This window comes from Podarcis erhardii, assembly GCF_964252035.2.
Source record: "Podarcis erhardii genome assembly, chromosome: 3".
Lineage (NCBI taxonomy): Eukaryota > Metazoa > Chordata > Lepidosauria > Squamata > Lacertidae > Podarcis > Podarcis erhardii.
In genome coordinates, this window is record NC_138507.1 from 92,597,307 (window position 1) to 92,609,931 (window position 12,625).

General features: G+C 44.1%; 1 protein-coding gene across 1 annotated transcript; it reads left to right on the plus strand.

Annotated features, from left to right (window-relative positions):
• The first annotated feature begins 3,433 nt into the window (after positions 1-3,433).
• SDE2 (SDE2 telomere maintenance homolog) lies at positions 3,434-11,572 on the plus strand. The gene is made up of 7 exons (XM_081856589.1): positions 3,434-3,604; positions 4,599-4,716; positions 5,271-5,382; positions 7,388-7,557; positions 8,755-8,863; positions 9,740-10,100; positions 10,898-11,572. Exons 1-7 carry the CDS (start codon positions 3,497-3,499, stop codon positions 11,111-11,113), a joined length of 1,194 nt encoding a protein of 397 aa, XP_081712715.1. The 5' UTR covers positions 3,434-3,496; the 3' UTR covers positions 11,114-11,572.
• Positions 11,573-12,625: the final 1,053 nt, after the last annotated feature.

Below are 12,625 nucleotides of genomic sequence, written 5' to 3' on the forward strand. Positions count from 1 at the left end.
CATGTTCAAATATCTAAAAGGCTGTCACATGGAAGATGGAGCAAACTTGTTTTCTCCTGCTCTGGAGGCTGGGCTCGAACCAATGGCTTCAACTCACAAGAAAGGAGATTCCAACTAAACATCAGGAAGAACTTTATGACAGTGGGAGCTGTTCAACAGTGGAACAGACTCCTCAGAAGGTGATGGACTTTCTTTCATTAAGGCTTTTAAGCAGAGGTTGGATGGCCATCTGTCATGGATGCTTTAGTTGAGATCCTTGCATTGAAGCGCATTGGACTAGATATCACTCAGGGTCTCTTCCAAATCAATGAATCTGATTCTATGCTATTTGCTTCCTCAGTGTTTCCTGCATCTGCTAGTACCAGCTCTATAGACTGTAAGAGACAGCAGCTCAGCAATGAAGTCCTGGCCTGCTAAGGACTAACATCTGCCTCCTTTGGCAGCCATTTCCAGGCCAGGAGATTCAATTCTAGAGTGGCAGTTTGAATATCTGAGCACTGGGGCGGCAGCCGGGGGGGGGGGGAGCATGCTAACATAATTACTCCCCCAGCACCCCCTACATCTGCCAGCAGAGCCAAAAGCTGTGATAAAGATCAGCATCCACCTTTTTGTGATTATACACACAGGGTGCTATTAAACTAAGTTTTACTCAGAGTAAACCCTTTTAAATTAATGAACATGTCTAAGTTAGGTCATTAATTTCAGTGGTTCTACTCTGAATAAAACATGGTTGAATACCACCCATTGTAACTCTTCTCTATTTTACTGTATTTTAAATATATTGGAAGCCACCAGAGGACTCTGGCTAGTAGGTGGGTCTAATAGTCCTAAATAAACTTGGGGTGGAGTAGAGCTGTTTAGAATCAACTGAACTGATCCCAAAGGTATTAATAAATAATGTTTTTTTGTCAGGCATCTGAAAGCACATGGTGTTGGGGCCCATTTGGCACTTACTGGGGAGGGCACTGGATAAAGTTGGTGCAACAACTGAAGAGGTCTTGCTCCTAGGTATCACTGCCAAGCTTCAGTTGGCGGGGGGGGGCACATGGAGCAGGACTGCCAGTGTTGAATGGATAACACGTGGGGGTACACTTATGGGCAGAGGAGGTCCTTAAGATACCCAGGTCCCAAGGCATGCAGGGTACTAAGGGTAAGAACAAGCACATTGGATTGTGTTTAGAAGCTAGCATTGTATTAAACATTGTTCATGAAGCCATAGTCTCATAAGATAGTCAGATGGGCTGAGAGGGGAGAATAAATGTTTATGGATTGAAATGTGCATTTGCGCATTTATTGTCATAATTAGGTTTTAGATTCAATTAATTATTTCAACATCAATTTTTTAACTGAGCTTTTTGAGGAGTGGGAGGCAATAAAACACATACCAACTGATTTTACAGTCAACATGATAGCATCTTATAGAGGTAACTTTAACGTCAACATTTACACCAGTGAAAATGCCTAGAAGGTAGGCCCCAGCCCCTGTTATGAAATCCTAAACTCATCCCTTAGAATATGAAAATAGAAGGAGCACCTGAGCATATGCCTCTTGTCACACTGGAGACCCCCAATAGCTTTTACATTTCTGAGGTTAGGAACCAGGGATTCCAGTTCACAGGACTACCTCCCACATATACTTGCACAATGCTGCCTTTATTTAGAATTGAATTATCCTCTCCAAGGTCTCAAACTCAAACTATAGCTGCTTTACCACCCTTCTTGCTAGACCATATAATTAGATCTCTATTGTCAAAAGCATCCTTCACACTATGCTAGTGACAACCTGTTTCTCTGTACAGTAATAGCAGATCAAGTTATGCAGAGTCCTTATCCAAAGCCACGTTTTCATGATTCCCATTTGAGTGGACATTGACACGTTGGGATGGATTCGAAATGCTGTTATTTTGGCATTAGAATGTGAATCTCTTATACAATGCCTGGTGACATTTATGTGCACCCTTAGACTGGCTGGAGAGGAATGCGTTTTGAGTTAGTAGTGCAGCAGGGCCTTTTCCTTGCATTGAATCAACACTGCCTTTATTGTTTTGAGGTTGGTTGGCTTTCAACTACAGCGTTAGCCATACATGATAACTGTAACTGGAGCCATACATGAAACATCGAGCCACACCTCAACATAAGCACTCATTATGGAGGTCCACTCGGGGTTGCTGCCATATCTTCAGGCTGTTCCCACTCCCCTTTCAAAAAGATCTGTTCAGATTTGCGCCATACTGTACTTGTTTTACAAGCTGAAGACCCAGGCGCTGTGTGTATGTGTGTGTGTGTGTGTGTGTGTGTGTGTGTGTGTGTGTGTAGCTGGGAGAGCGAGAGAGCTCTTGCACATATTTATGTTCTGCATCTTTGTAGAAAAGGGATGGCTTTGAAGGAGCCTGGTGGTGTTGCTGGAGTCTTGTGTAATTCAAGTCTCAATTTCCCCTGCCTTAGTTCCTCCCTCCCTTCCTCGCCGCTTGCACAAGTCTTTTCAGGAAAGGCCGGGAGTGAGGCGGTAGCTGTTGCGAGACCGAGGGCTGCGCATCGCCTCCGAAATGGGCACAGCCACTCCTGTCTCGTTGCTGTTGCCACTGGCACGGTAACATGGGCAGTCGCATTTACTATGCTACCACCTGGAGAGCCGGGGGGTGGGGGGAGAGGAGAGGACACAGATCGTTGCCCCGGAGCTCTCCAGATCGTTGCTCCCAAGCTGGCATTGTCAGGGAATATGGCGTTTGCGAACACAATAAACCGTGCGGAAGAGAGAAGAGGAGCGCGGGGGTGGGAGAGGAGGAGGAAAGGCGAGCTCTCCTTGGCGGGTTTTAAAAATATACCAAGCCTAGCGAAATAAGGGGAAGGAGAGTTGCAAATGTTGCTATGCACGCCAGGTTGCAACATTTCCCACTCAGCTCCCCCCGCACCCCGCCTAAGTCTCGTCATTTTTCAAAAGGAAGTGCACACTCCTGTAACGACAGGGGGGCTTCCCCTCCCGCCCCCTCGTCGTGGTGGGAAAGCAGCGCGGGTGCATTTCCACGCACCGCAGAGCGTGCAAAGCTTCTGGGTTATTGGAAATACTGTAAGTGCGGACAGAAGGCCGATGAGCGGAGAGGCAGCCAAGAGGGAACGAAAAACCAAGCCGGGTTGTATCCTGCTCTCGCTCCAAAGGGGTAAATCACTTGAAGCGCCGCCATGAAGCAGGAGTCGCTGCAAGCTCCCGCCGCCGCCTCCTGCTCCTTCCCCTGACAGCCTGCCAATTCCAAGCCTGCCGCCCAGCCCCCACCCGCTTTATCTGCCTCCACCAGGCATCCCTCCCAGACCCACCCTCCGTGTCACGTGGGAGGGAAGGGGGCTGCAAGGAAACTGCTGCTGCTGGCCAGGGAACTTCCAGTGCCCGACTTCCTGTTTTGCGTCCATTACGTCACTGGTGCGCGCCAGCGGCCGCGCGTCTTTTCCGGGAAACTGAAGGAGCGACGTGTGGGACGGTGTTGCTTGAGGAAAGGCGAAAATGGCGTTGTGGGTGCGGGACCTGCTGGCTTCCGGAGCGCAGCCGGTACCTCTGCCGGCCGAAGATCGATCGGTTTGTGGTTTACTCCGCGCTCGTTGCCGGGTACAGGTAAAAAAAATGGGCTCGTGTGAAAGGAGCGGGTGGGGCTTAGTCGCTGTGTGAGGGACGGAATGAGATCCCTCGGGGAGTCGGGGTTGCTTGTGGTTGGGGGCGCGGGAGCTGGGAGGACACCCCCCCGGAATTGTTAGACTGCCCTCGCCTCCCCCACCCCCCAGTTAGCGTGATTAGTTGCTCGGGGTGGTGGTAGTTGTAGTCCCAAAAGCACCTGGAGCCAAGGGGCTACCCAGCTTAGCTTGACATAATTCCCTTTTGCGTTAAAAGCTGGGTAGGGGGCCAAGGAGAAGGGAATGACTGTGAAGTCCCTCAGTGGTGTTTTTGACAGTCATTGTCAAGTACGGCATGGCAGTTAAGAGATTATTAATGGGACTGGTGTTAACTGATTTAGGAAATTCTTTGAGGTGTATAATTCAACACTTGGTAGATGTGTTTTCTGTTGTTGTTGTTTTGCCCCCTCCCAAGAGCTTGGGCAGGTAACAGCATTAAAAGTATAACAAAATGGTACATGATAAAAAGAAGACTAAAGTCCCCCTGTTAAATCCAAAGTCCTATTGACCAAAGATAGTTTTACAACTCATTTAGAAAGTATGCAGAGTCTGGACTTTAAGGTGAACGGAGTTTCACAGTTCTGTGTCTTGGAAGCATTTCTTATAAGCATTCATAGTTTCTTTCTTTTTGTCTTATCTATTACCATTCAGTTAAGAGAATCTTTCCAAATTTTAACAGTGGCACTACCAATTTGTGACTCAGTGGGATGTGACTCATACTGTGTTCTGTGCTGCACATATTTGTATACATTTACTTCACCAAGTATTGGATCTTTACACAGAGAAGGAACCAGATCTCTTACCCATCTTTTCACCAGCATACAGTTTTAAATAACTTGATTGGAAAATAATCTAATTGCCAGTTACTACATATTAAACTGTTGTAGCATTTCAACCTACAGTATATGTTTAATTCTTTCTGACTTGTTTGTATTTAGGGTCTTCCTGAAGATCACATCTATATAAAGTGTAATGGTCGACGTGTTAATTCTGAAGATGTGCTACAAGAAGGAGCCGTTTACAGCCTGGAACCAAGACTGTGTGGTGGAAAAGGAGGTGGGTTCACGGTTGCAACTTTGTGCTAAATAATTAGAATACTGTGTAACTCTGAAAGTGGAAATTAGAATATGTTTCTTTCATTGCAAGGAGCTTGTAAATGTAGCTATGAACCAAGCCTGGTTTCTCAAGCTTTCCCAGAATGAGCTGCTTTCTGCCAACGCTAAAGTGTTTAACCTTCCCTGTGTGTAACTGAGCTACGAGTAATTCTGTGCAAGCACAAAACATTTTCTTAACTACATAGATGCAAAATAAACTTAGTGAAAAATCCTTAACATAGATCTATCTTAAATTTCTGCATGTAGCAGTGGGAAGAAGACAAATATAAATACAAAAAGGTGAGATCACAGTCTTGATGAGCCTTTCCCAACCTGGTGTCAACCTGTTTTGGACTACACCTTCCATCAGCTTCAGCATCTGGAGGGCACCTGGTTGGAAAAGGCTGATTTTGAGTAGGCATCCTTGCAGTTTAACATTCCATTACCAAATAATCTTGCTATAGTGTTCTCTTACTCTTACCGTTATGCTGCTGACAGCTTGTAATTCGCTCCTAGGTTTTGGATCTATGCTCCGTGCACTTGGTGCTCAAATTGAGAAGACAACAAATCGAGAAGCTTGCAGAGATCTTAGTGGAAGGAGACTTCGAGATGTTAACCATGAAAAAGCGTGAGTCATTTATTTCTCACAGAAAATAACCATACATCTCATTATCAGTATTCTATAGATTTAGAAGCGTATTTCTCAAATTACTATAAAAAGTCCAAATGAGAACACTGATTGGGGCAAAATATCTGTGTGCTGTATCTTGTTCAATCTGTCCTTGAACGTTTCTGAGCCCCAGAGTGTAGCATCGGTTTCAAAAGACCAGCTAAAATTATGTAATACAGTCATACCTTGGGTTGAAGTTGCTTCAGGTTGAGCATTTTCTGGTTGCACTCCGGTGCAACCCGGAAGTAACGGAATGTGTTACTTCTGGGTTTCGCTGTTTGTGCATGCGCAGATGCTCAAAATGATATCATACGCATGCGCAGAAGCGGCGAATCATACCCACGCCCATGCAGATACAGGTTGCGTTCTGCTCTGGATGCAGATGGGGCTCCGGAACGGATCCCATTTGCATCAAGAGGTACCAATGTACCTGGATTCCGTTAGCCTTTATGCAGTCAACTAGACTTTCGAAACTGCAGCTTTGTTGTGTCTACTAATATACAATGGTATTCAGTGCTAGTCCTACTCAGAGTAAACCCTTTGCAGTTATTGGACATAACTTAAGGTCGTTAAAGCAACCCATAGCATTGTTGGAAAGTAATTACTCCTCTGGAGCTAGAACTGTTTGGTTACATCATTTAAACCAGTCTAGTATATAACAGTTCACCTCGTAACCATGGACAAGGAATATGGGGGGGTGGGGTGGAGCAAACCTGACAGGGGAGGTAGAGATCTTTCCACCCCTCTTCTGACAGGCCACTTAATTTCTGAGCTAATTGCAGAAGAAGAAAATTCCTCTACAACCAACACAGAAGGCTGGCAGAAGGCAGATGGATAGCCATATACCTCTGCCACCAGTCTGCTTGCCAGAAGGCTTTTTTCTAGCTTGTGGATCTTCGTCTCTGCAGAAATGCAGACTAGTAAATTTTTTTGCAGGCTAGTAGCTTTTGTGTGCTTATTTACAAGGTTGGTTAAAGCAGTTAGCCCCTTCAGATGCCCTTATTACATTATATATAAGGAGGTGAGCAACACATGTAGAATTGCAGAACAAATGCTTGGAGTGAGCCTGAGATGAGTATTGTGGGATTTTTATTCCTGCTGAAGTTTGATTGGTCTGGTTTGAACTTTGGTTTTAATTGTTAATTTTACATATTTCTGCTCTTGTGAAGGGCAAGCTAGAAATATGCTACTTAAAATAACTTTCGTGGACAAGGCATGTATTTACCCTTCCTGGCTTTCTCTGCAGTAGTTAAACATCTGGAGGATTTTTATTTTCCTTTCTGGTGTCTCATTGACAGTGACCCCTGCCAAACCCCATCAATTAATAAAGACGAGTAATTTTTTATTTGTTTTGGGAGGAAGCACATGAAGATGTTTTCTTGTGTTTTGTAGGAAGATGGGAGTTTTTAACACTCGCTGGTTAACATGGTTAAACTAAGGAACTCATTCCAGTAGTGGCCACCAACTTGGATGACTTTGAATGAAGATTAGACAAACTCATGGAAGGCAAGGCTACTAGGCATGCTGGCTGTGCTCTTCCCCCACAGTCAGAGGCAGCAATGCTTCTGAATAAAAGTTGCTGGAAACCACAGGAGAGAAAGAGTACTCTTGTGCTTGAATCCTGCTTGTGGCTTTCCCACAAGCATCTGGTTGGCCACTGTGAGAACAGGATGGTGAACTACATGGACCATTGGCCTGATCTTCTTACATTCTTAATTGCAGGTGGGCAGACTCATGTCCAGCTTGCAGGCTTCCCACAGGCATCTGGCCAGCCACTGCAAGAACTGGGTGCTGGACTAGATGGGCTGTTGGTCTGATCCAGCAGATTCATCTTCTGTCCTGTTCCACCCTTTTCCTCCTAGCAGTAGGCGGAAAGAGTGCTTGATCCGAAACTATCAAGCCCATGGCAGAGTGGACACATAAAAGTGCATGTAGTGTCATGTGGCTTCTTCTCTCTTAACAGAATGGCCGAATGGGTGAAGCAGCAAGCGGAACGTGAAGCGGACAAGGAGCAAAGACGTGTGGAAAGACTGAAGCGCAAACTTGCGGAGCCGAAACACTTTTTCACGAACCCAGACTACCAGCAGCAATGTCACGAGATGGCAGAAAGGCTGGAGGATTCCGTTCTCAAAGGTAGCACAGAGAGCATCGTTGGTCGTTATGCTGGATTACATATATCAGTTGGGCAGCTAAATAGCCTGTCATTATGATGCTCTGGTGTTGAACAGTGTGCCTGTGTGTTTGTGTATTTGCCTTGAATTTTCAACCTCTGGGTGGACAGCTCTCTCCTTGAATAGAAAGTGGGGTTGCCAAAACATGCCTCCTTCCTCTTCTGCCTGCATCAGCATCCAGTTCGTGGAGTTCTGCTGAAGGCAAGTCTAGGTGCACTTCCCAGTCTCTGACCTCTCATGATCACTACCTCTCAGTGACTGAGCTGCTCTGTTACAGTGGCTCTGACCATGCACGTATTGCCATGGTGTCCTCCTTGCTGTCACTGGATTAGCTGCTTCAGAAACATCGTGACTTGCAAGACTTAACCTGCAGGCATACAGAACAGTTTGTAGAACCTTAGGAGTTTGAACTCTGGGGTCTGTGAACATCTAAGTGAAACTGAACCCTCTTATTTGTGGCAGTCCTCTGCGGGCCTTGGAATGGCACCTCAGAATGCAGATTGGTTCAATGATATCATTGCCTTGTGATGACAACAACAGTGAATGCTCGTAAATATGAATAGGCTTGTTAACATTCCGTTTGGGAAAATGGCTGCTGAAAATTAAATTCCTTGGTGTTTATTTTGATAGTTGGATTTTGATAAATTTTAAAAGGCTGCTGAGAGAATTTAGTGGAACATCCCCCCCCCCATTACTCTGTGGAAGAGCAATAAAACGCAAAGCAAAGGGGATTTTCAAATTATTGATTTTGTTATATTTCTACCCCACCTTTTCTCCGAAGGAGTCCCCCTCTCCATTTTATTATTACAGCAACACTGTGAGGCAGGTTAGGCTGAGAAATGGCGACTGGCCCAGCATCACCCAGTGATATTAATTGTTGAGTGGGGATTTGAACGCTGGTCACCCAGGTTCAAACTCAACACTAACCACTATGGTTTGCTATCATCTGCACTGAGTACTGATGATGCCTTAAATAACATTGGCAGAGCTGAAAACTAAGCTAAACAAAACTCATTTAGTGGGAAATTAGAGATAAATAGAAAATGTGCTTTCATTTCTTAATTCTCATACCTGTTTTTTTATTATGTCATTGTGTTTGATTTGAAATGCCAGGGATTAAATGGAGAAGGAAGAGTTGACTGTTTTTGCTCCTTTTCAGGCATGCAAGCATCTTCTAGCACAATGGTCTCGCCAGAGAGCAGTGAGAGCCGGAAACGGCCAGCTGATTCTGAAAAGGGAGCCACGTCTGAGAAGAAGAAGTGCTTTTGGTGAGCATTACATTTTGATCCTTTTAACTAGATGAAAAGGTGCATGAATAAAGATTGTAAGGAACAGGAACAGAATTGCTTCCTTTAAAAGGGAGCAGGTGGCCTTAAATACTGTGGCATGGATCCTAAGAACCATAAGCACTGTTTTGCTCGTGAAATTAGGTTTCTTACTGCCTCTGCTTGCAAGTAATCCATTGGATCCAAATGAATAACCATTTCATAGCAATCCTCTACAACAGCTCAGCACGTTGAACCCTTTAAGTTCACTACAGAATGCTGTGGATAAGCTACAAGGCAGCTTATTATAGCAATATTCTGTGTAAGTATTCAAGGTGGCAGAGCTCCATGGTTTCAGCAGAATTGAGTGGAAACAGTGTGTTGGCAGTTTTATGCCTGTTTGGGCGCTTATGGTCTCTGATTTTCTACTCTACTTTTAGAAAGAGTTGCCCTTTTGATACCATTACCATGATGTTTGGTGATGCCTATGGAATTTTAGTACTGCAAGAGCTTCACTGGAATTGGTCTTGCATTAATTCCATTGGTAGGGCCGGCCCTACTTGGTTGCCTCAGGTGGCAGATGTTGAGGGGGTAGTGAGTGGGTTGGTGTCCCGTGCAGCCTATCCTGCACCCCGTAAGCTAGCCTACTGCCTTCAGGTACTGTGAAGGATGCTGAAGTAAGATCCAGTTGCCAGTACCCTCAGCTTCTGTATATGAAATTAGGTAGGAAAATGTGTTCTACATTGCCAGAACTTGTGTTCTTTTCATAGTTGTTGAGGCAAAAGGGTTTTGGGCAAATTGCCAAACCTCTGTGCTTTGCTGATGCTATTTGTAAAAACACACACTTTTAAAAAAATGGATTTCCATTGATTGTGGCAGGTTGGGGGTGGAAGGCTTGGAGGACCCTGACAGTTCACAAGACAGTAGTAGCAGTGAAGATGACGACTCACCTGGCACATCAGGAAGTTGCACAGTGTCATCTGGCAACCATGTGAAGATGGTGGAAAGTACAGAACAGTGTCCCAGCAGTTCCGAGGATTCCAGAAGCTGCTCTTCAGCCTCTGATGCAGCTGAGATTTTGCAAGAAGAAGGGAAGGGTGCTAAAAAGGATCTGGTAGAGGATCCACCTATCACTGAAACTGCAGCTATTGAGAAACATGAAACAGCCAGGACAACAAAGGACAGAGATCAGGCAAATGCCTCAGATACGCAGGAACCTGTGAGCCAGTTACAGAGCACAGTAAGTATGCTGCTTATTATGTCTGATTAGAAGTTTGTTTATATATATATATATATATATATATATATATATATATATATATATGCAACTGAAATGCAGTTGAAATGCAACTTGCTACCATTTCCCATAAGCTTCTATTTTCACTCACAATGTGATGATTGCAATGTCATGTCTCATCCTTCCAGATACATTTTTGGGAGTGGGAGGGTAGGATGGTGGTGGCTATTGTTATCTATCTATCTATCTATCTATCTATCTATCTATCATCTATCTATCATCTATCTATTTATTTTTCAGTAGATTCTGCTGGCCCACACACACACACACACACACACACTCAGCTGGACCCTGAGAAAAATGCTGTCCCATTTACTGGGCTGCTCTGGTCCATGGGGTCACGAAGAGTGAGACATGACTAAACAACAACAACTCTTAACCATAGATCGGGGTGGAGAAAGTGTGGCTCTCCAGAAGTTGCTGGGCTGCAACTCCCATTGGCTGGAGCTAACAACATCTGACAACATCATCTAGCAACATCTGGAGGGCCATAGGTTGCCCACCCCTGCCACAGAACCTCTTTGGTTAAATTGAAACATATATACAGGATTTTGGAGTCCTTTAAGGGTGCTCCTGTAACTTAAACTCAGCACGCACCATGTTAGATGACTGCAATATCCCAGAGTGAAAACATGTAGTTGTTTTTTTCCACTTCCTTTTTGCTGAAAAGCTTTTTGTCTCTTTGGGTATCCATGACACACATTTAAAACACTGCCTGTTTCCCTTTGTTTTTTTGTTAGGAGACTTCAACAATAGATCTTTTGGAATTCAACTCTGTTGCTGAACTGGAAGCCATAGGACTAGACAAGCTGAAGTTTGAGCTGACGGCTTTGGGACTGAAATGTGGGGGCACCCTGCAAGAAAGAGCAGCACGGCTTTTCTCAGTGAGGGGTCTGCCGAGAGATCAGATAGATCCTGCTTTGTTTGCTAAGCCTTCAAAAGGGAAAAAGAAATAATTTTTAAAACTGGCTTTTTAATTTTTCAAGATTCTTCATATTCTGCCGTTTTTGTATAGTGATCTCTTTTCCAGGAAAGAAGAGGCAAATTTGTTCAATCTTTAAATACAGTTCTTATATGAGTAACTTGGGGGGGTGGGGAGCGAAAGTTTTTGCCTGCTGACTCATTGTTGCCTTCTTGACTTTTGTGCAAGTCCTGATAGCTTTTGCACAGCAAGATCATAGCAAGATGCTATGTTTGCTTTTGTTTTTTTACGCTGAAGCCTGTTTCCTAAGAGTAGTGAGTGGCAAATGTTTTAAATGCTATAAAGTCGTTTAAAAATAAAAATAAAATTCTCAGAATGGCATTGGGTGATACAGAAGAAAATGAATGATAGGAAAGAAATGCTGTATGTGGTTGTATGAATAGTTAATAAAAGCCAAAGCTACGGACTGTGGGTTGAATCTTCTCAAACCTGATTTCATGTTTGTGACTGGTGTTTTTAATGCAATACTTGTTGCAAGGATACCGACAAACATGTGAGAGCTGTTACTCATCAACCTGGGGCAGCGTGCCCTTCCAGGCAACATCTATTACAGCAGCAAGCCCATTTTGGGAACAAACATTGTTTAGATGTTTTTCACAAGCCAATGCTGAGGTTTGAGTTAACTGCTGACGAACACCAGATATGCCAAGGCCTACTAATTTCATAAATAAAACCTTAATTCATCTGTAAATAGAAATAGGCAAAGTGGTGTACTTCCTTCTGTGAAAATTATCCATGGGCTCCCTCCTTTAATCTCTTTACCATTTATTTTAAGAAACACACAAGGAAGCTTCATCTACACCAATAAATCATATAAAATACAAGTGCATTTGCCATTTATTAATAGATTCCATTACATCTTGCCTGCCTTCTACCAAACCCAAAGAGGTGGCCTCCTATCCAGGCACAGACCAACGCCTCCTTTTTATAATTATTGCCTTAGCTGGATAGGAAGTGATCTCTCACCTGCTGCCCATGCCACCTTTAATATAACACTTCTCACTTTTGCACGGCTCCAAACCCTTTCTGTGGCCTCTGGAATTTCCTGGCTTTAAGCAAGGTTTCTTTCTAATGTTGTTAAAGTTCATAGCAGGTGCTAGGACTGTCACGAGAAGGGTTTCCCTAAAAAAAATGTCCTGATACATAGCTTAAATCTAATGATATCTGCTGAAATCTGCATTTTGCACAGGTATAATCTAAAGACTTCCATTTTCATCCAGCAAGGCTAATATGAGGGGAAGAGGAGAGCCTCTGTATGCCTTGCTATATGGGAAACTACTTGTGTAAACAGGTACATTTCCTGCAGTTCCAGGGCTGGGACCTCCCATCTGGAGTTTGGGACCGCTGTCTACACTACTACTTTATTTGTATAAGCTTAGACTGCCCAATTACAATTAATGATGGTCTTTACAGGTGTGGTTCCCAAAGAGATGGACTCTGAGCAAAATTCCCCATTAGCTTTTCAGTGCTCTAGTCAGCCAGCAAT

What these genes read in the sequence shown, in the direction of transcription:
- SDE2 (XM_081856589.1), top strand. Translation starts at nt 3,497, where the DNA reads ATGGCGTTGTGGGTGCGGGACCTGCTGGCTTCCGGAGCGCAGCCGGTA. An exon ending in GATGTTAACCATGAAAAAGC is followed by an intron (nt 5,383 to 7,387) that starts GTGAGTCATTTA and finishes CTCTCTTAACAG; the next exon opens with AATGGCCGAATGGGTGAAGC. An exon ending in GAGAAGAAGAAGTGCTTTTG is followed by an intron (nt 8,864 to 9,739) that starts GTGAGCATTACA and finishes TGATTGTGGCAG; the next exon opens with GTTGGGGGTGGAAGGCTTGG.